Raw genomic sequence first — 23,002 nt, 5'->3', positions numbered from 1 at the left:
CCCATTACTCACAAAATGAAGGGAGATTCTCAACTGATGTAAAAATTTTATTTATAGACTCCCACTAATGACAGAGGAATACCTACAGTTTGATAATAGACTTATCAGATATTATTAGCGACATCAGGCTGGAAAAGGATCCTGCTTTCTGAAAGGAGAATTCAGAAGTTGCAATTAGGTAATAGGAACAGAATCTATGTAGCCTGCCTTTTTGCCTGCCATAAAGTATTCTTAAGAAAGCAAAAGAAGATTTTCACTTTAGCTAGTGCTTTGCTAGTGGCAAGTCATATGAAAAAAAGCTTATGCCTTAACATGGAATCTACCCTCTGCAAATCCTTCAAGAGAAGTATCACAGTGCAAGTTGGCTGGACACTCTTCCATCTTGACAAATGCTCATGTGGATGGCATGTGTGCACCAATCTTGGGATTCATGTGGACCCAGATTCAGAAAACAGATTACATCTCAAGTTGACAAAAGCCAAGATATTTTTTGTTTTGAATTTCAGATGGTTATTTGCACCTAGCAGGAAGCCTAATTGGATTGTTGAGAAATAAACTCACATTATCTGTAGATAAGGTCTTGGGCATGTTTATAAAGAATGAACAATCTTCTCTTGTAGAACCGGTTTTATGAGATGAGTTGGGTCATAAATTTCTTCACGAATGCTCTGTTTGCATTTGCAGAAATGCAACCTGGGTCCCCAAATTGTAGCACCACTAGGTAGTTGTAATGTAGTTAGGAATCAGCAAGGGGGTCATGAACCTTCTGAGAAATGATCTATGGATGCTTGTCTTGACACCCTTCATGTTGTCTTGAAAGTGAAAGACAAATAAGCACTTTCTATGCCAAGTTGACAATTTGATTTGCTGTGTAGAAAGTGATTGTTGTATCACATGCTAATACCGGAAAGTGCGAGCCTTTTTCTATGCTGAAATAGCCATCAGCATGTGGTCCTCACACCGTGACTGACCTTGGACCAGACGTCCTCCTCTGTGGTGACCCTTCTTTAAGGGATCGTGGTTCGGGTGTTACGATATACCAACTTGAAATTTAAAAGAATCAGATACCGCCTAATTCAAAAATTCAAAAGAAAACTTATATTTGCAAGTCAGCGTGAATAACACATTTTCATATTGTTGACATGTCATATTAAAATATAAAGTGTTAAGCTTCTCTTATATTTTAGCTCTTGTCATGTCAACAATGCAGAGGATGTGCCTCCTATTCTTCTCTATCTCTATTGTAGAGGTGTCAAATTGTGTAAACGAGTCGTGTCGTGTCAAGTCATGTATATTATAATATATGGATCAATTCGAACACAATTCATTAAGCTTATCGTGTCAAAATCTCAAATCCTAACACGACTCATTACCTTACCTCTTTTCACCAATTTTAGAGAACCAACTTTTCAATGTCAGATGATGTGTTCTCTATACAAATTTACTAGTGGAAACGACTCAATTTTTCTTCCTTCTTTTCAATTTTGCTTGGCTGCATAATTCCAGGGTTCCCCTAGTAACCCAACAAATGCTTCAAATAATAATAATAATTATTTTGTAAGAAAATACTACTTTGCCTCTCACTTGTACCGCTCTATTTGACCGCTTGACTTTTTTTTTTTTTTTACTTAGTGATTAAGGAAGTGTTTTTAAGTGTATTGAGATTTTTTTTTTAAATATTAAAATATATTAAAAAAATGTGAAAAGAAAAACTTTCTTGAATAGTCCACTCACAAAATCTTCCATAAATCTCTTGACCTTTTAAGGTTGAATAAACTCTTCCAAGGTCATACATACATAAGCTTTTTCATCATAATTTAAATAAATTCACCCACTTGCAATCAAGACTTATATTTTTTCTCAAAAAATATCAATGGTGGCTGCTTGCCATTGGAGTCCGGCGAACTCCGACTGCTGGAATCTGGTGACTGATAGTAAGATTCCGACCAATTCCGTGCAATCGATGATTGGATTCCAGTGAACAGCTTTGGTCGCCATTTGTCGAATTTGGGCCAATTCTGACAACCTTTAGAGTGACGACAGAATATTGGCTAAACAAGTTCTTAACAATAATTAGCATTTTTTATAAGTTTAGAATTCATATTTTAGGGTTTTAGAATTCTCCTTTTAAAAAAATTGAATTCCATGTAATTTTGTTTATTGTAGAATTGATAAAATCATGAGGTGGTGGTTTGTGATTTAAGGCTGTAAAGTCACTTTTACACCACGTCTGGACCAAAAAGGCATCCATATTTATATGCTTACGACAACAATCATTAAAAATTAACTTGATTAGTTGTCGTATTACCGAAATACATGAGTATTACCCTTATAAGTGTTAAGGGTAAATTTTTTTGTTTTCATTTTTTATCAAGTAAGTGATTTTGGTATATATTAAGCGAATGAGTATTGTATTAAACTTACCGTTTAGATGATCCTTTTGATAAACACATAAGAGAATTAGGAATACTACTCATTTTTCTCTCTTTGGAGTCTCTCTACTCACCTCTGGAGTAACAAATCCAACCATCGCTTTTTTTTTCTCCCCCTCCCCTCCCCTACCCTAAATAACCCTCAAAATCATCCTCTCAAAAATCGAACGAAAATCCCAAAGAACCAAACCCAAGTTGTAACATGGAAATGGAGTCTTTAATTTAACAAACTGAAACTCTCTCTTGGCAGGATCTAAATCTAGAACCAGCAATAGATCACGCAAAAGTTACAACAGAGCTAGTACTAGTGAGAATGATTGTTACAACCCACCCTCTTAACAAGATTGCACTGCATGCAAGTTTCAAAGCTGCTTGGAACTTCATCAAAAATTCCACATTGAAGATTTAGAGGTAAACCTTTTCCTTTCCACATTCCAGAACCCTCGAGACAAATAGAGGATTCTCAATCAAGTTCCATGGAACTTTAAAGGTCACTTACTCATCTTAAAACCATGGCCTCTTGGATCCACCTAGCATGAAATTAGTCTGAACTCCTCAGTTTTTTGCTTACAAATTCATTGCCTCACTTAAGAGCATATGACAGTGAAGAATGCTACTAAGATAGGGAATGCTATAGGAAGGTTAGTGGAGGTGGATGTGGTCCCTCAGTTTGGAATAACATGCAAAAAGTTTATCAGGGTGAAGGTTGAAATAGATATAACAAAACCTTTGAAACAAGGCTTTTGGCTCCTTAGAGACCACAACATAGACACTTGGGTCTCTTTCAAATACGAGAGATTGTCGGACTTCTATTATGCATGTGGGAGGCTTGGTCACTTACAAATATTCTGTACTTTTCTTAAAGGAATCCCAACTGAGTTATTGTTTGGTTCATGGCTACGAGCAGATTCATACAGTTTGGGATCATATCATCATTCTCAGCAAAATCAAATAGCTTCTCAAGTAAGTTTGCAAATTGATAAAAAAAACTGGAGGGAACTTCTCCAACAGACAGCACCAAAATAATCTGCTTGAATCAGTCTGAAAATTCGAATATAGCTAAAGAAGCCACAAAAGGGAAAGAAAAAAAAGATATATTCTCGAATGAATTTCTTAAAACATTACTGCACCAAGCTTTTCAATCAGCAGCTTCGTCAGAGTTCTCATCGATTTCGCAAACTGTTGGATCCATTCATGCATTGGTTTCAAGTTTCTCAGTTAAAACCCACATGGTTGAACTATCTAAACTAGATCTTATCTCAACTGATCCTCCTTCGAACCAAAAAAAGCCCGTGAGAGTTTCTTCCCCACACGAACTGATATCCAGGAGTGGCTTTACACAACAAACAAAAAATGTTGAAATTCAAACTGGCCAGACCTTAACCTCATCGACCCGTTGAAGATTTCTTTTCAGAAGGTTTGGTCTCAGCCTAACCCACGGCTATCTGCCACTATTCATGCAATTTCTCCCTCAACCCACAACTTCTTTGGTGCATCTAGGCCGTGGTTGCCTTCCACAACAATTTCTCCCTCAGCCCAACCACTGTCGGCAATTTCACCCTCAGACCACGGTGATTTCTCCCTCAGCCCATAATCAGCCTCCATGTCAAGGTTGCCTTTCACGACGATTTCTCTCTCAGCCTATGATTTCCAGCCACAACAACCGTAATCGACGATTTTCCCCTCACACCACAGTTGGCGAAACCTCCATGACGACGTACTCCTCCAACCCGCATCTGTAGTAGCAGATGAACTCCACTGTAGCAACTCGCCCACTGTGTGCAACCTAGACATCTCACTATGCACGACATTTACGAATGTCACTATGTGCAATAAAGCCTCCTCACCAACAGAAGGGGCCTCTTTATGTGGGAATTAATTCAAGGCCAGCAAACCCTCTCCAATCAATTACATATGATGAGACTATAATAAATAAGACTGAGATACAAGGACGAAAATCAAGAAAATTACCTTTAATCCAATCAGGAATATTATACCCGTGGGTGAAATCATCTACCAGCTTCATTGCACAAGCGTTTAATCTCTATACGACCAACACCTTTACTTCATCAAAAAAGACAAAAATATTTTTTTCAAAAAAAGGAAATTTTTCCTTGAAGTCACTGACAGAAGCGGCGCAACTGGGGGGTATTAGATCAACTACTAGTAGTCTTGAATAATCAGTTTCCAACTCAAAATCAATTGATCGATAGTCACTCCTCAACATGCATCAGTTAGAAACATGAGCTTTCGGAGGACAACAATCCACCCATGTTGAAAAAGTAAGTCAACCTGTGGCCTATCACTGTGAGCCTATCTCTCTTCCTGCATCCTTAATTCAAAAGGCCCCTTATATTGATTTGCAAGCTCATTTAAATCTTTTGAATTCTGATCAACACTCCTCATCTGATGAAGGCCCACGTGCGAATAACAATAAGACTTTAAAACCTCCTATTAGTCCAGTCGTGAACAAAGGAAAAGAAAAGAAAAATTACCCTCCACCAATTGAAACTTCAGACTAACAGCTAGTGAAGAAAAGGAAAATTAGTTCAATGGGAGATAGTCATCTCGACAATTCTGTCCACTCTCAAGAGGATGCTGATATAGCCAATATGCTGATAAATCTGAAACATGAACCAATGGGAAAGATTAAGAAAAAGAGAGAAGCTCCTAAATCCACCCCATATCTTAGATCAACTTCTCAAAACTCCAAAAAATCCAAAAAAGCTGAAAAGGCAAGCTCCAATATGCCTCCCCCATCTAAATGAAGACATTGATTTGGAATTGTAGAGGTTTGGTCCACCCCAAAGCAATCAGATGTTTAAGGTCCAATATTAGGAAATATAATCCGGATATTATCTTTTTGTCGGAAACCATGGTGTCATCTGAACACACCATATCCATTTTAAATAGCTTGGGTTTCCAGAATTTTGTGAATTTGCTGGCTTCTAGTATCAAAGGGAGTCTTTTGCTTGTATGGGGACTAGGTGTATATATTGAACCGATTAATATTAATATGAATGCAATATCTGTTTTAATCTAATGTGATCCTCATTACCATCCTTGGCTTTTCACCTTTGTCTATGCGCCGACACAATAGCACTCAAAGCAAATTTTTGGAATCATTTAGATTCTATATCTAAATCATTCTCGGGACCTTGGTGCTGTGTAGGAGATTTTAATGACTTATTAAAGCAATATGAAAAACATAGAGGAAGACTAGTGGCAACAACTTTAAATGGAGGCCTAAAGAATTTAATGGATAGTCATGGTCTAATTGACATTGGATACTCTGGCCCTTCATTCACTTGGAGTAATAATAGACATGGTGGTGCACTCATTAGAGAACGACTGGATAGGGAGATTGTTAACCAAGACTGGCAAATACTTTTTCTGGACGCTTCATTACAAAACTTGATATCCTCAGCTTCAGATCATAGTCCCATTCTTCTAAGTACAGCTGCTAATCAGAGTCGGCCACATTCCTTTAAATTTGAAGAATTTTGGATACATGAACCTCTGAGTCGGATAATTACTCAAGAAGCATGGAATAAGCAATTCAGAAGAACTCCGGCCTATATTCTATGCATGAAGATTATAGCAACAAAAGCAGCCCTAAAACACTGGAATAAAGTTCATTTCGGCAAAATCCAATTTCATATCCACAATATTGAAAGATATCTTCTTGAAGTGCAAAGTTTGCTCCCAACTCCACAAAGTCAATGAGAGAACAACAACTTCAACAGGATCTTCAAAACCAGTTGAAAAATGGAGAAACATTGTGGAGGCAAAAATCCCGAATATCATGGCTGACAACAACAGACCTCAATACCAAATTCTACTACCTCTCGACAACCATCAGAAGGAGAAGGAATGCCAAAGACTCCATCAAGTTGGGCCTAGGTAATTGGTCGATGGACCAATCTCTAATTGAAACAACTTTCATTGATTATTTCCGGAATATTTATACTTCTTCGAATCCTATAAATCCGAGTCACCTAGAAAATATTTTTGAAAGGTAGATTTCAGATAGAGAATGAATGTTTAATTGCCATTCCAAATGAAGATGAAATATTCAAAGCTCTTAAACAAATCCCATGCCAAAAAGCACCTGACCCCGATGAAATGACAACACTCTTCTACAGACATTATTGGGATATTATCAAAAGTAAAGTCATCAAAGCAGTGCAAAATTTCTTTCAAAAAAGGAAATTGCTGAAAAAAATGAATCATACCAACATTGCACTCATCCTAAAAATCCCAAACCCAAGTCAACCCTAGCATTACATGCCTATCAATTTGACCAATGTGAGCTACAAAATCATCACTAAAATCCTGGCTATTCGTCTTAAATCAACTCTTCCTAGCATCATTTCACCTTTGCAAACGGCTTTTGTGCCTAGCAAAAACATCAAAGAAAATACACTAATAGCTCATGAGCTATTTCATCATCTAAAGAAAAAAAAGGAAGACAAGGTTCAATGGCAATCAAATTCGACATTGAAAAAACTTTTGATTTTGTTGAATGAAACTTCATTTTTAAAATAATGGAAGTACTCAGATATAGTGCCACCTGGATAAATTTCATTAAGGAATGCATAACGACAATGCCGTTCTCTATCATTATTAATGGTAGCTTGAGAGGCTTTTTCCATTCTCAGAGAGGACTTAGTGTAACACCCGGGTCCAGTGCTAAGTTGTTTTCAAAAATTTTAGATTTTTATGTGCGAAAAGCCCATTTGATTTTTTGTTTCAAAAAGTTTTTTTTTAAATAGACTACGGGCCTAAAACTCATAGAGAAAGCCCGAATTTTTGCATGCCCAAACCCTAAGTCGTGAGATCAAAGATCAGACCCCATGACATTCACATCTTCACGTCATGTACATTTTCTTCTCTAGGGTTTACTAGCTTTTCCTTATATAAAAATCTCACGTAGAAACTCACCCATCAAATCTAGGGTTGCCGCTCTGCATCTCTCCCATACCACCTCTCGACATCACTTGCTTCAAGTAACAGAAATATTTCTGCCCAAGCTGCTAGCCTCTCCTCCCCACACAAACAGCAACCACGACTCCTCCTTGCACAACGTAAACCATCGTGTGGTAGCCCCACCACCTAGCCTTTGGCAAATCGTGAACCCCACGGCAGAACAACAAGTTTTGCTATCCTAAACCACAAAGTACGTGCACTGCCATAGGGATAGTAACCACATCGGTGCGTTGCATGCCCCTCCCACTGTCCAACTTCAGTGCCGTCATCACCACCGCGTGAAGCCCAGCAGCCAGTTTTCCTAGTGTCAACCACGGGACCACCGTGGAACAGCCACTGCCTCCACGTCTAGGAAACGCCCAGCAACAGCAGTGCACCGCAGCAACGCCTCACGCAAGACTCTATTTTAGCCCCAAAAACAGAGCAACGCACAGCCGGTGCACTTGCCGTTCAAAGCCACCACACAGGGTGCCAGCGCTTCCACGTCGTTACCACCGACACAGAGAACTCTGACAGTCACTCCACGCCACTCCTTTTCCGCCGTGTCCCTTTCGGTAAGCCACCGACAGCACCTCCGTGTCACTCTCTCTCGGCTTACTCTATCTCTTTCATTTTTTTTCATCATTCGTTGGTCTCTCTCTCTCTCTCGTCCAGTGCTCCGCCGAGATCACCACCGTCTACCTAGCCCCTCGCTACGTCGCACATTGCCGCATGTTTTCTCCTTGGGTAAGCCCTGCCATGCACGTTTTTTGTTTTACACAATTTTTGCCGGGTGGTTGGTTTTCCAAGAAGGGAGAAATTACATTAATAGCCTTTACTACATATTATTTAGATATGGAATTACAGTTTTGTCCTTATTATCAGATGGTTTCAATTTGAAATTTTGTTTTTATTAAATCTGTTTTTACATGGTTTATACGGAAAGTATAAGAAATTTTACAAAAAATAAATAGGGTTTTCAAATTGTACTAATGGTAGCATATTATTTTTACAGTAAGTGTGAAATTTTATTTTGAACATTTTAATTATGATTACAGAAAATCACTTAAGTATTTTAACATGTTATCAAGTAAAGTTTTATTTTTAGAGTAAACAATATTGGTGTAATGTTATTTTTACACTTTAGATATGGTTTAGTCTATTTGAAAAATAGTTATGGTTTATTTTAAAATATTTTGGGATAATTATATTATCTAGTATTAAATTTTATAGTTGGTTTTCAATAATAAATAGGTCTGAATTTTAAATGTTTTAGTCATAGTTATTAAATCAACAGTGATGATTTTAGAAAGTGATGATTTGAAATTTTAGGTTTTGAGGAATTTAATAGGTTATTTTAGAAGCATAAGATTGAATATCGAAATATGAGATTAATTGAAAATTTACGAGAATTATGTGATTATTTTATGGGTGACGATTAATTATTGTTCGACATTTTTGAGGAAAATTTCAAAAAAGCTAAGAAGTTCAGGTAAGCGGGGTTCCTATGCTAGATTTTGCATTAAAATAAAATGAGCTGAGGTTGAATTTTTGAAAAATATACATATTTGGTTATAAAAAGAAATTTGAACTACCTCAGTTATTTGTTCTACATTATTCATGAGATTCTGTTTAAGAAGAAAGTATTTTCCATCATGACTAGTGTAGACATGAGCTTATTTTTAACATTCTATTTTTGATCTATGCAAAAAGGACGAATATGAAAATTTATGCATAATTATGTAGATATGCTTTGGATCTGTTTTAATTGTGAAGATGATATGATTTTGTTCAGTACTCTGTTTAGATAAGATGTGATTTCTGAAAACCTTTGGCATGACTCTTTGATTCTGAATTTGATTCAGTTTCCGCTTTGTTCAGTTACGGCCCTGCCACGGGTTATAATAGTGATTACGACCCAACCACGAGTAATAATAGTGGATACGGCCCAACCACGGGTTATAATAGTAGATACAACCCAACCACGGGTAATAATAGTGGAAACGGCCCAACCACGGGTTATAGTAGTGGATACGGCCCTGCCACGGGTTATAGTAGTGGTTTCTGTTTTGAGTGCACATCTTTGTGATAGAGTGATTTTTGTTATGCTTGGCTATCAGCAGATACACAACCCTACCACAGGGGTTATACATGGCATCTGTTCTGATTTGATGTTCTGATGATGATGATGATGATCATTTATGTTATACCAAATGATATTTTGAATGAAATTATTTCTAAATCTTTGCTCTGATATTTTGATAACATGTTTTGCTTCCGCACTCTGAAAATGAAAATGTTTTGTTCTACATTCTAATCTCTGTAAATACTCATGTTTATACACTGGTATATGCTCTCTGCTTACTGAGTTGTTGATAACTCACCCCTTATCTCTAATTATTTTTCAGATAATTATGATGGTTCAACTGGAGAAGAAGAGTAGGAAGTTTAGCAATGTGTGATGATCGTAGTGGAATAAATGCCTAAGGGTACAAGTGCTTATTTGGGAGTTGTAATTAGTAAACTGATTTATTTTTCGGGTATTTTGATTTGATGAGTTGAGGATATTTTTAAGTTTTTGGAAAATTTCTAATTTATGTTATTGAGAATCTCTTTATTGTTCCTATGGAGGAACTTACATATTTGAATTGATTAATTAGATTATTATTTTATGGGATTTTCTGTATTTTATAGTTGTGTTATTTAAGTTGATATTAGGTATTAAGAACTAACTCTTCGGACCTCCGGGATTGGGGCGTTACACTTAGACAGGGTGATCCAATCTCATCATTTCTATTCACATTATGCATTGAAGCCTTATCTAGATTTATATCAAAATAAGAAGAGCAGGGGAATTTTGAGGAATCCAAATAAGTCGAGGATGCCCATCAATCTATCATTTATTCTTTGCAAATGATCTCATAGTATTCGGGAAAGCAAGTGAGCAAAATGCTCAAGCTTTATCTGAAAATATTGAGAAATATATGGAGTGGTCAGGATAGCAAATAAAACTTAATAAATCTTCCATCTTCATCACTCGAAATGCGAATTTGGCTACTAAATCCTTGATCTCTCAGATTCTACCTCATAAACATCAACGGCACGAATGAAATATTTAGGACTTCCAACCTCATTCTCAAGGGGGAAAAAAGAGAGTTTTAAAGAACTCCTAAAGAAAATTAATAGCAAACTCGAAGGTTGGAAATCCAAAGTCTTGTCTCAAGCAGGTTGTACAATGTTAATCAGGTCAATGGCAAGTACTTTTCCATCATACCAAATGCAATCATTCCTTTTGCCAGCTTCAATATGCAAGACCATGAATAGAAGTTTCAAAAACTTTTGGTGGGGTTTCCCAAAAAGGAAAAGTCATAATCTTGCCATGAAATCTTGGAAGTCAATATGTGAACCGAAACATCAAGGAGGATTAGGCCTTAGACTGATGGAAAAAATGAACCTAGCTCTCTTAGCAAAAACAAGTTGGGAACTGAGTTAGGACAATATCAATGGATTATGGCACAAAATCCTTTCAAAAAAATACCTTAGCCAAAACACATTAAAAAATGTGGATAAAAAAATTCAGACTCTTGGATTTGGAAAGGGCTCCTCAAAACCAGAGATTTATTAGCAAAAGGTTCATGCTTTCAAATATTTGATGGGCGATCAGTTAATGCATGGACATAATCATGGTTACCAGATATGGAAGGACTCAAGCCGAAGCCTATCTAGAACATGAATGAAGCATATCCTCAGCTAAAAGTATCTGATCTCATAACCAATAATCCATGCGCATGGAATTTTGAGAAGATGTTAACACTTTTTGATCAAGAAAGCATCAACCATATACAAAAAATCTCTCTTGCTCAAAACAACCAAAAAAATGACACTTTGATCTGGCTCCCAAATCACAATGGTAAATTCTCTGTCAAAACTGCATACCACTTGGCGACAACGAAACCAGATCTCACATTGCCTCAAGATTTTCTAGCTCTCAACTTCAAAAAAATTTGGAGATTGAAAATACATGACCATCACAAGCTTTTAATCTGGAAAACTGTATGGGATATTCTTCCAACCAAGGCTAAGATAAGTAGCATTATTCAAAACTTACAACAAGAATTTTGTCCAATGTGCAATCAAGCAAAGAAACGCTGCTCCACCTCTTTGCGAAATGTCTGGTGGTTCGAATACTATGGATACATAGTAGCTAGCCCTTAAATCTGGCATCACTTCCATTATTGACCATATCCGACTGGATAAAGTTGATTCCAAATCCAAGCCCCAAGTTAGGCCTGACAGAACCAGAAATTCATCATTTTCAGCTTTTTACAGTGATAGTTATGGGCTTCATCTATAGGAAAAGAAACAATATGGTTCACAACCATGCATCCACAATGCTCGAAAAGGATTTGATCCAACTCAACACCACTTATCAAGAATACAAAAAAGCATGGGGAAAGAAGATCAACAATTTTCAAAAAGAGCTCTGGATCAAACCACCATCAAATTGCTAGAGTTTCTCTTTTGATGCAACAATTAGGGACTCCTTCTCAATAGCATCAACTGTTTGTTGAGGCTCAGAAGGAAGAATCGTAGAAGTCTGGACCTCTAAGATCCTAAGTATCAATCCCACATTTGCAGAAGCATCAATAGCTCTTTTTGCTACCAAAATGGCAAATCATCTAGGAAAAAGCCTGTTAATACTAGAGGAGATGCTCAAATAGTAATAGATGCAATATCAAATGAATCTCTATCACCACAATCACAAATATCCCTGATCCTAGAGGATGTCAGTCTTAACCTTCATCCTTGGGACAACTGGAGGATCAGGAAAATACACCGATCTTAGAATCAGTGTGCGCATTCAGTGGTGCAATGAGCAGCGACTGAAATGAATTTTGGTCGAATATCCCTCATTAGTGTTCCTATCTGTATTTAATATATAGATGGTTTAAAAGATCCACCTTGAACATAATGTATTCCCTATTTCCTATATATATATATATATATTACATATTGAATGCTTGTTGAGGATAAAAAAAAAAAAAAAAAAGATGATCCTTTTGATGTGGCACATAGTTTATTAAAAAAATGAAAAAAAACTATATTTAAACTAAAAGAGCGTATAAAAGAATTATTCTATTATTAATTCGGTATGTGTAACACACCACTCACTTCACTTAACTTGTAAGATTTGATTTATAAAATTTAGATTTTATCTTCAAAATCAAATTATACTACGTAAGCAACATGTAGTGTAGATGCTTTAGAGTATTAGTATTCTATCCAAAAATATAAAAAGAGAAAGATTGACCTCGTTTATTTTCACAGATGAGATGAGATAAGTTGAGACTAAAGTTAAAAGTTGAATAAAATATTGATAGAATATATTTTTTTAATATTATTTTTGTTTCGATATTTGAAAAATTTTGAATTGTTTATTTTATTTGATTTAAAATTTTAGAAAAGTGGTAATGATTAAATGAGTTGAGAGGAATTGTGAAAACAAAACCTCTTCTGTGCTTATATTTTTAATTTTTTTTTAATAAATCACATTGTATCAAATTATAGTGCATCAAAAGAGTCATCTAAAAATAAGTTTTAGACCATCAAATAACCTTATTCTAAACGAATTTGAGCAGAAAAAAATTAAAAAAGATCTCATGCACAAAGCATGATTTTGAAGAGTTGAGGAAGTGATCGTGGTATTTGGAAAGGTTGTAAGCGGTAAACCAACACGTGAGATTGATTTTGATACCGAGGAAGGAGAGTCTTTAACCTCCACCTTGTGGCTTGTCCACCTTTCTGACAGAAATGGTCGCAGCAGTTGATTGGAAAGGGTCTTCACGTGTTGTTGTACCGAAAGGCGCAATGGTTGACCTCCACCCTTGATTTTCCATCCATCCAGTCACTCCCAAGAAAATATGTATTTAGAAAATTAAATCCCAAACCCCCAAAGAGATCCTAAGCTCAACCCAAAACCCAAACGAAAACCCTCCTCCTCCTCCTTCGATCCATTACAGCGAAGCTGCATTTAAGAACTTAACTGAGCGGGTCCGGAGCCTAGCCCGGCCCCACTTCCAGCACCCAACCATCATTTCCACCTCTCTCTATCTTTCCGATCTCATTCTTCTGTCGACTCACCGTTAGTCGTCATATCTCTTACGGTCTGGGGTTGGTGCCTCAAAAATAGGCGTAAATATAGAGGTAATAGATGGGTTCGAAGCCATGGCTGTCTTCGGCTCCGACCTATCGTAGCTTAGAGACCTACTGGGACACCGACGAGGACGCCCCTGGTCCCCGATGCGGTCATACGCTCACCGCCGTCGCCGCCACCAAATCTCATGGCCCCCGCCTCATCCTCTTCGGAGGCGCCACCGCCATTGAAGGCGGCGCCTCCTCCTCTGCCCCTGGCATTCGTACGTAATTATAATTCAATCTTCATTTGCTCTTTCTGCGTCAAAATCTAAGTGGAAGTTGTTTCACGGTTTATAATCGATTTTATGTAGGGTTAGCCGGTGTGACCAACTCGGTTCATTCTTATGATGTTCTCACCAGGAAATGGACCAGGTAGTTTTACTGGTTTTTTTCCTTCACCAGTTTGGTTTGGGTGAAGCTGGTTTTGAATCGCAGTTGCTGAATTGGGTTTTTGAATTTTGCAGAATTAGGCCCGCCGGCGAGCCACCGTCGCCTCGGGCTGCTCATGCAGCAGCTGCAGTCGGTACCATGGTTGTTTTTCAGGTGATTGAATGAAAAACTTATGTGAAAACATTTGACTTCTGGAGCTTTTCATGAGTGGAATTTTGCTTTTTGAGGTTTTTGTTTCTGGGGATTTAATGGTATGATTAATAATTATTGATTGGTGCTGTATGGCTAGGGTGGGATAGGTCCTGCTGGACATTCCACGGATGATCTATACGTGCTGGACATGACGAATGACAAGTTCAAGTGGCACCGGTGAGCTAAGGAGGCTAGAATTAATCAGCATTCTCTCTTTCTGGGTTCCTTGAGTTTTCACTACATTCTGCTGTTGATCATTCTTTTTTTGTTTTGTTTTGTTTTTTTTTGTTTTGTTTTTTTGTTTTTTTTTTCATAGAGTGGTCGTGCAAGGACAGGGACCTGGACCTCGCTATGGCCATGTAATAGATTTGGTTGCTCAAAGATACCTTGTCACTGTCAGTGGCAACGACGGTGAGGGGAATTCACTGTTCCTTTGTATTTTATCTATTTCGTTATTGTTTCTTTGGTTTTTATTCAATTGTACCATGCGGTTGGAAGAGAATGATGTCAAAATCCAATGAAACTTGATTATTTTTATTGTTATAAGACCCTAGGGGTTGGCTCAAGGGGTAAAGGCCTTGGTCTTGGTGGTATGCTCTCTTTAGGTCTAAGGTTCTTGAATCCTTTTGGGTGCAAACAATTTCTAGGGGCCATCGGGTTGGGGGAACTTCCCCTTGAATTACCCAATGTGCACTTGCGGGAAACACCTTGCCGAGGGTCTATGCACTCCCGGAATTAGGTGGGACTTTGTTCTTAGATATCTGGTGCCAATAAAAGAAAATTATTTTAATTATACATGTATTTTGATTTTTTGATTTTGCTTTAAACCCTATAATGGCCTTTAATTCTCAAAGATTTATAAATGTACTATATTACAGTGAAATCACTTGGGCATTGGTTGGATCTGTTCACTTAATGGTTAACTTCTATCTTATATCTCATATTGAACATCTCTCAATCTCTCTTCACCTAAATTCTTGTCGTGACTTGGTGTTTACTTATAGTTATTGAGTTGAGCTTGATCATGAGTAGTTTCATAAAAGAGAAAGTTTGTGCTGGTTGACTCATTGCTGCTATGAGAATGCGTTTTGTCATATACAAACTATGTAACTTTTTTCTTGGTCAGGGAAAAGAGTTCTATCTGATGCTTGGGCTTTGGATACTGCCCAGAAGCCTTATGCATGGCAGAGGCTGAACCCGGAAGGTGATAGACCTTCTGCTAGAATGTGAGTGTTTTTAGTTTGGTGGAAATCACAGAATTATTAATAGACGTTCATTCAACTGCCCATGTTTAGAATAGCCATCATTCAACTTTATCTTGCAGGTATGCAACAGCTAGTGCCCGCTCAGATGGCATGCTTTTGCTGTGTGGTGGAAGGGACACTTCTGGCACGGTAAATGACATTATAGTCTTACATAGATACATGAAGTGATCAATTTTTAATAAATATTCCTACATTTTCATCATTTTTCGATTTTAATTGGACTGTACTTCAGATTTAAGTAATCTTTCTAAATTAATACATATATTGATCTATGGCAACCGGGGGATGGGGATAAAATACCTTCACTGTTGCATATTCTATATTGACCATCTGTGTATGCCCTAAATGGATTACCTTTCAGAAGATTTTTAAATTCACTTTTTATGGCCTCTGTTGTCAAGTTCATTTTGTTTGGATTTTTCTGATCCAACTTCTAGATTACATTACACCTCCAGAATCGGGGCATTTTGTAAAGTACTACTAGGCAGGATATTGAAAAATGAAGTATTGATGACTTACATTGGTATGCGGCTTCACTTACATTGAACATCGTAATCAACTATCATCCCTTGAAGCCGCATACCAATTGGAATGTAAGTGAATCAACTCAAAATTTGGAACTAGAAGCAAAGCATTAATTCCAAATCATATGGGAAATATGTAGCAAGAACTGATTTGGCATGGACAGGAACTTGGGGAGTGTTAATGAGAAGTTCAGTTAAACTGAGTGAACTTATGATGAAGTTAAATGGGAGAGAAAGTGAGAATCTACTAGAAGTTGCGTATATGATGTTTGTGAAATTGCATGGTAAAAGTTTGAAAACTATCAGAGAATAAAGGGGAAATTATCACAAGTATCACCAAAATAAAATTATTTTGTCGTCCACTTAATAAACATAATAATTTTTTATTATTTTTAACAAAATGACTCAGAAGAAAGAAAAATATGGTGAAATTTTATTTGTCAAGCGTTCCCCTTGGATGACCTATAAATTCCCCAATTGTGTAAATGTTTGCATAAAGATTTCCCCATTGTTTTTGAAATCGTTTCTGGTGCTTACCCAGCTTCAAAAACCTGTTGCCTTAAATTGTAATGAAGCTACTTCTTAATTTCCATGTAACCAATGAACCTAATCCTATTTACTTGCCCTTATATAACTATCTGAAGTTAGAGCTAATTGTTAGGTGATCTTGGAATACGGATGATGCAGTAGTCCAACTCCCACCCTAGCATATGATGTCACATTATTAAAATTTCTTACATAACCTCCAATTCTAATGATATGGCATCACATGTTAATTTGAGAGTACCTCATGTTCATACTTTGGGAGTACCTAATAATTAGTTGAAGTTAGTGAGAGGTGCATTTGGTTGTGTAACGAATTTCAATCTTGAGGCCTTTCTGGTAAAGCATTTTAGAACTAATCCTCTAATTTGTACTTCTCCACAGCCACTTGCAGATGCTTATGGGCTGCTCATGCATAGGAATGGTCAGTGGGAATGGACTCTTGCACCAGGTGTATCTCCTTCCCCAAGGTATCAACATGCTGCGGTAAGTAATGAGATTATTGAGTTGTATTAGTTTCATGCATCTTTTGATATCTTCTTTTTTGTGATGTACTTGTATACAGTTTTTAATGGGCCTACAGAGTTTATTGAAACAAGTTGGTTGGTTTGGGATTCTAAGTTTTTTATGCTGGTACCGTCTCTTTAAAGAAACAAGCTCTCTAATCTTGAGCCTTAATCTTCGCGCTGAACTTTATATTGTTTGCTGTTAGGTTTTTGTTGGTGCACGATTGCATGTTACTGGAGGTGCCCTTAGAGGAGGACGTGGAGTAGAAGGTGAAGCAGCTATTGCAGGTAATCTCTATGCTTTCAATTTTGTCACTGTAATATACATACATATATGGTATGCTTCCTGCAGAAAATCTTATGTCTTTCATTTGCTAGTATTGGACACTGCTGCTGGAGTTTGGTTGGATAGAAATGGGCTGGTTACCTCTTCACGCACAAGCAAGGGATCCACTGAATATGATCCTCCTTTGGAGCTTATGCGTCGGTGTCGCCATGCAGCTGCATCTGTTGGAGTTCGAATATATATTTATGGTGGTCTCAAGGGAGGTAAATTTCTGATGCAGTATTGCAAAGATAGAGAATAACTAAAAAAGTGAAAATATCCCTATTTTGGTTTTGAAGAACGGATGTGCTGAATATACTTCTTAGGAAGGAAGCAACAGTTGCAACTGCAAGAGTGGACTACCATTTATTCTTATTCTGAAATTTGGCCTTCCTCTCTACATATTGCAAGATACTAAAAGTTTCAGTTGTACTTTATTTTTTAAATAAGTTTTTATGATTTCAGTGAAACCCTTGAAATAAATATATGCAGATGAGATGAACATGTACTGCAGGAGCCTACCCTGAAGCACCAATAAACAAGTTTTTGCGATGTCCAACCAGGGAACTTTTAGTGTTGTTCTAGACATGTATTGCCTCTATTTATTTATCTTTTTTTACAAAATAAAAAAAATTATTTATCTTTTTTTAAAAAGAGAACTTATATTTCTAGAGAAACAATAGTTTCTTTCTTTGTCAACCTTTGGTTTTATAGGATTAGGGTTTGCCCCTCAATACCAAAGACTATGTCACTTTCCACTGAGCAAAGTGCTGAGCTAGTTGCATTAAGGTTGTTTTATACCACTGAGGTCATGAGCTCGAGTTCATGTAAAACAGGAAGCAGAGTGGGTATTCAAAATATTTATTGGAGTACATGGAATAAAGAAATTAATCATTTATGGGATCTAATCTTCGGCTTGGTTACATCAGAACTGTGCATTTACTGATGATTTTCTTGCCCTTTTCATTTTGTTTTACAAACTTTTCAATGTGTTATTTTTTGTATTTTTCCCCTTCTTTTAGGTTATCATTGTGGAATAATAATCAAATATGTTATTCTGTGCAGATGTGCTGCTGGATGATTTTCTGGTTGCAGAAAATTCACCATATCAGCCTGACATTAATTCTCCGGTAATAACATCTGAGAGAGCCCTGCCAATAACAAGTACCAAAGTGAATCAGTCTAACATGAGGTATTAGTCCATCTCTCTCTCTCTCTCTCTCTCAAATACTCTGTCCATTCTTATAAGAACTTTATTATGCACATTCATCTTTAGCAGCATGGACAAAAATTCTATGGAGAAACTGAGAGAAGCTTCTGCTGCTGAAGCCGAAGCAGCCAATGCTGTCTGGCAAGCTGTGCAGGCTACATCTGCTGCTCCAGCTGAAGAGACGTCTGTATCGGATGACAACTCCCAAGCAGCAGAAACAACTTCAGATGGAAGTGATACTGAGGCAGATGTTCGTCTTCATCCAAGAGCTGTATGTACTTTTTCAACAGTGTCCTATATTACGTTTTCATTCCTTTTTCATGTCTCGAAATCATACTATTTTGTGTCACAGGTTGTAGTTGCTAAAGAGGCTGTTGGTAACTTGGGTGGGATGGTAAGACAGTTATCTTTGGATCAGTTTGAGAATGAGAGCAGACGAATGATTCCCTTGAACAATGAGTTGTCATATCCTACTAAAAAGTTCACCAGGCAGAGGTCTCCTCAAGGTTTACATAAGAAGGCAAGCTTTGTTCAGATTTGTTGTTCTTTGTTATTTCTTCTGTGTTAGTTCAATGTAGTCAGTCTTCAGTGTTGTCCTTGTCAGATTATCTCTACATTGCTCCAGCCTCGGAACTGGAAAGCTCCTGCCAATAGAAGGTTTTTCCTGGATTCTTATGAAGTGGGTGAGCTCTGTTATGCTGCTGAACAAATCTTTATGCATGAGCCCACAGTTCTTCAGCTGAAAGCACCTATTAAAGTATTCGGTGATCTTCATGGACAATTTGGTGATTTAATGCGGCTATTTGATGAATATGGATTTCCTTCAACTGCAGGAGACATAACGTACGTTATAAAAATGAGTTCTGCACTTCTGCTATATTTGGTATATATTTTAGCTGGTTTTGTGGTAATAAATCTGATTTTTTTTAAGTACAATAATTTATCTGTATCAGCTTTAGATTTTATGGACTGTTAGTTGTGTCGTAATTGTGAATCTCAGGTCCTTTCAGTAGAACATCAAATTCTATACTGATACTTGATTAAAACTTTCGCACTTGAAACAATAACGCATGGTACAGGTCCATGTTCTGTGCTGGGTTTCGGTGCCTTTTCCTAAAAGTTTTGAAATATGTGCTACAATATCGATCCTTTAATGGATTAGGGCCAGGTGGATGAGTAGAAGCTTCTCCTGTGGATCAAGCATGTGTTTCTCTTAGCCTGTTTGGATGTTCTCTCTGATTCTTGTCACCTGTGCAGGGCATCTTCTAATTAATGATCGAGTAATACTTGATAGAAGGCATCTTGTGGCGATTCATTTGATTCTCTATTTCAATTAAGAGTTTTTAAAAACACATTGGAGTGCTTTTAACGAGCCTGTCTATTTATGTTTCAGGTATATAGACTACCTGTTTTTGGGTGACTATGTGGATCGAGGACAGCATAGCTTGGAGACCATAACTTTGCTCCTAGCTCTCAAGGCATGCATCTGTCATAGTATTCCAACATAGAGTTGTAGTTCTGTTGTCATATTTACATATTTTTGACACCCTATTTCCCTGGTTATGATTTTGTAGATTGAGTATCCTGAGAATGTTCACTTAATACGTGGAAACCATGAGGCTGCTGACATAAATGCTCTCTTTGGTTTTCGCCTTGAATGCATCGAGAGAATGGTATGGAAGAATTTGCAGATGTGATACAACTATATTTTTGAGTGTGTGAATTTCCTTTATAACATGTGAACTTGCAGGGAGAGAATGATGGAATATGGGCATGGACACGATTTAATCAACTATTTAACTATCTTCCACTTGCTGCACTTATTGAGAAGAAAATAATCTGTATGCATGGTGGCATTGGGAGGTCTATACATTCGGTAGAACAGATAGAAAAGCTTGAAAGGCCTATAACAATGGATGCTGGATCTATAATCTTGATGGATCTCCTTTGGTAGGCTCTTATCCAATTCATCTTGTATTTGTTATCTATGGTTGATATTTGTTTGTTCTAATAAGATCTACATTTACAGGTCTGATCCTACAGAAAATGATAGTGTGGAGGGTTTGAGACCAAATGCTAGAGGGCCCGGTCTTGTCACTTTTGGGGTATGCATGCTATTGTTCAGTTTGAAAGTTTTGGTCTGGATCTTGAATATATTTTGTCATTTATTAGTTCTAGTTTTTTTTTTTTTTTGCTTGTTATGGATGTGTTCTTCCCAAATTCTATATCCAATTTGCTTTTTTTACCGTCCTTGATGCTACAGTGGTCAGAGAGCTTGGAGCCACCAAAAATAATCTACAAATTGTATTTTTTTTTTTATTATCCATGGTTGATTATGAGCAAGCCAAAGGCATAACCAACAATACAGGAACCAAAAGGGAAGATGGTTTGGCGGAACCAATTTAGACTGCATTCTTTTGATAGCAATGTGCTTTGCAAATTATTGTATGAGCTATTCATTCTCAGAGTTGAGTCTTGATAGCCTCTTTTAACAACATCTGTTTATGGTTTACTTTGTTTATTATGTCTTAACAATGTTCTTGTCCAATTTTGATTCCTTCATATACTTGTTTCATCTATGAGCCCACTCACAGGGGTACTGTTTTCTAGTAGTGTGCTTGAATTTGTTCCATGCATACTTGTATGACCTAACTATTTTTAATTTTTGCTGCTTGAAGCCTGATCGTGTCACAGAATTCTGTAAGAAGAACAAGTTACAGCTTATCATTAGGGCCCATGAATGTGTAATGGATGGTTTTGAACGGTTTGCTCAGGGACAGTTGATAACTCTTTTTTCTGCAACAAACTATTGTGGTAAGTAAAACTGCTCTGGGATTTCTCCTCTTCATGTGCCTAGTATTTGTAATCTCATGTGCCATATACATGTAGGGACGGCAAACAATGCTGGAGCTATACTGGTAGTTGGCAGGGGGTTGGTTGTGGTTCCAAAATTAATTCATCCCCTGCCACCACCCCTTCAGTCTCCAGAGACGTCTCCTGAGCGTGTCATAGACGATGCATGGATGCAGGTAGGCTTTTGTATTTACAATAATGTTCAAGCTGTGCATTTCTATTGGAGATTAATTGATCTTGAAACATAAATTCTCTTGACGGGCTTGTATGATACTCATACTCATGTTCTGGTGCTCTGCAGGAGCTTAACATTCAAAGACCACCAACTCCAACTCGTGGTCGACCACAACCTGACCTTGACCGGGGCTCACTTGCATATATATAATGTTACCTGACAAATTTGGGTGATTTAGAACTTGTCAGAGTGGCAATTCTGCATTTCCCTGACATGCTTGACCCATCCTGGATCAAATAAGTTTTCCAACTGTGGCTGATATGCTGTGTTCCTGTTGTATTTTGAAAGATAGTTGCAGAAGATGAAGTATTGTCTGTTGTACACATAGCTCAAGGATGGTAGATGTAGCTATTAGCCAATTGCTCATAGTCTCCAGGTTTGTAATATATGTACAATTTAGAATGGGAAGAGGTTGCTGTCACCATATAGATAACTTATAGGGAGAGTTTGTTTATAGTGTGCTGTAAAATATATTATCGTATACAACAATCAATTCATTTATAGTGTGTAATTGCTTTTGATGATGCAATTTTTCAGAACTAGTTTGGACTTCCAAATTTATATGGTTTCCACTATTTTTGTAAGGGTATCAAATTTTGGTTTGAGAATTGCTGAAGACTGACTGCTTTTGTTGTTATTCAAAGATTTGCTCATTTACAGCTATTTCTCCCAACTTATGTTACCTGGGGCTCAATCAAGAGTTCAGTGTGTTACTCCCTTCCATGCCAAACTGTTGTGTTATATGTTCATATGCTTAGGAAAAGAAAATATTTGATTGATGATTCATACAAGTGTTTTTTTTTGGCTCATTGCATGAATTTGTTTTTTGGATCAATTAAGAACGCCCCTTAACTACATCTTGTCATCTACCATTACATGGATGGTGAAACAACCATCAAAACCCTCTTTAACTACTCCCAAGCCCAGCAGTCCACTACATTACTAGATATTAGGTAGTGGTTGGACAGTTGTGTCAACTGCTTGAATTAAAAATCTGGTACTTTAGGCATGTGAACAACCCAACTATCCTCATTCATGAAAAAAAAAAAAGACACAAATGTGTCAATTCACTTCTAAAAGCTCAGTGTTTGGGTGTGTGGCCCCTTGCTAGGCCTTGTTTACTTGTTGTTTTACAAGAGATAAGGGCATTTTAAACTACCCCTTAGGGTCACAGTCCTGTCTTGCACCATGTGGTTGGGACTTCTCAAGTCGTCATTAAACCAGTTAGCTACTTAAGCTCACCTTTTCAATAACTGCACCATCCACCCTACACTTTAATGGCAAAGACAGCCTTATCATTTGGAACTCATTTTTCACACGCTAAACACAAACACTAGCGTGGAATCCTGCCACATTAGTTAACA

At 37.3% G+C, this 23,002-nt stretch overlaps 1 protein-coding gene across 3 annotated transcripts; it reads left to right on the top strand.

Annotated features, from left to right (window-relative positions):
- Nucleotides 1–13,167: 13,167 nt before the first annotated feature.
- Nucleotides 13,168–22,178, top strand: LOC121263631 (serine/threonine-protein phosphatase BSL1). 3 transcript variants are annotated; one of them, XM_041166643.1, is made up of 21 exons: nt 13,168–13,816; nt 13,907–13,967; nt 14,060–14,138; nt 14,275–14,354; nt 14,494–14,588; nt 15,304–15,403; nt 15,502–15,571; nt 16,894–16,995; nt 17,222–17,303; nt 17,394–17,564; nt 18,406–18,532; nt 18,617–18,821; nt 18,903–19,070; nt 19,155–19,393; nt 19,944–20,028; nt 20,125–20,223; nt 20,301–20,500; nt 20,580–20,655; nt 21,229–21,364; nt 21,440–21,579; nt 21,705–22,178. In XM_041166643.1, the coding sequence occupies exons 1-21, from the start codon at nt 13,612–13,614 to the stop codon at nt 21,786–21,788; spliced, it is 2,604 nt and encodes an 867-aa protein (XP_041022577.1). In that variant the 5' UTR covers nt 13,168–13,611; the 3' UTR covers nt 21,789–22,178. The 3 variants fall into 3 exon arrangements, with proteins under 3 accessions (XP_041022577.1, XP_041022578.1, XP_041022579.1); XM_041166644.1 differs by having other exon boundaries at nt 13,169–13,816; nt 18,620–18,821; XM_041166645.1 differs by lacking the exon at nt 13,168–13,816 and having other exon boundaries at nt 14,285–14,354.
- Nucleotides 22,179–23,002: the final 824 nt, after the last annotated feature.

The sequence above is a fragment of the Juglans microcarpa x Juglans regia genome, chromosome 4S (genome assembly GCF_004785595.1).
Source record: "Juglans microcarpa x Juglans regia isolate MS1-56 chromosome 4S, Jm3101_v1.0, whole genome shotgun sequence".
Lineage (NCBI taxonomy): Eukaryota > Viridiplantae > Streptophyta > Magnoliopsida > Fagales > Juglandaceae > Juglans > Juglans microcarpa x Juglans regia.
Note: the sequence above shows the minus strand (reverse complement) of the source record. Positions and strands in the feature narration are given on the sequence as shown.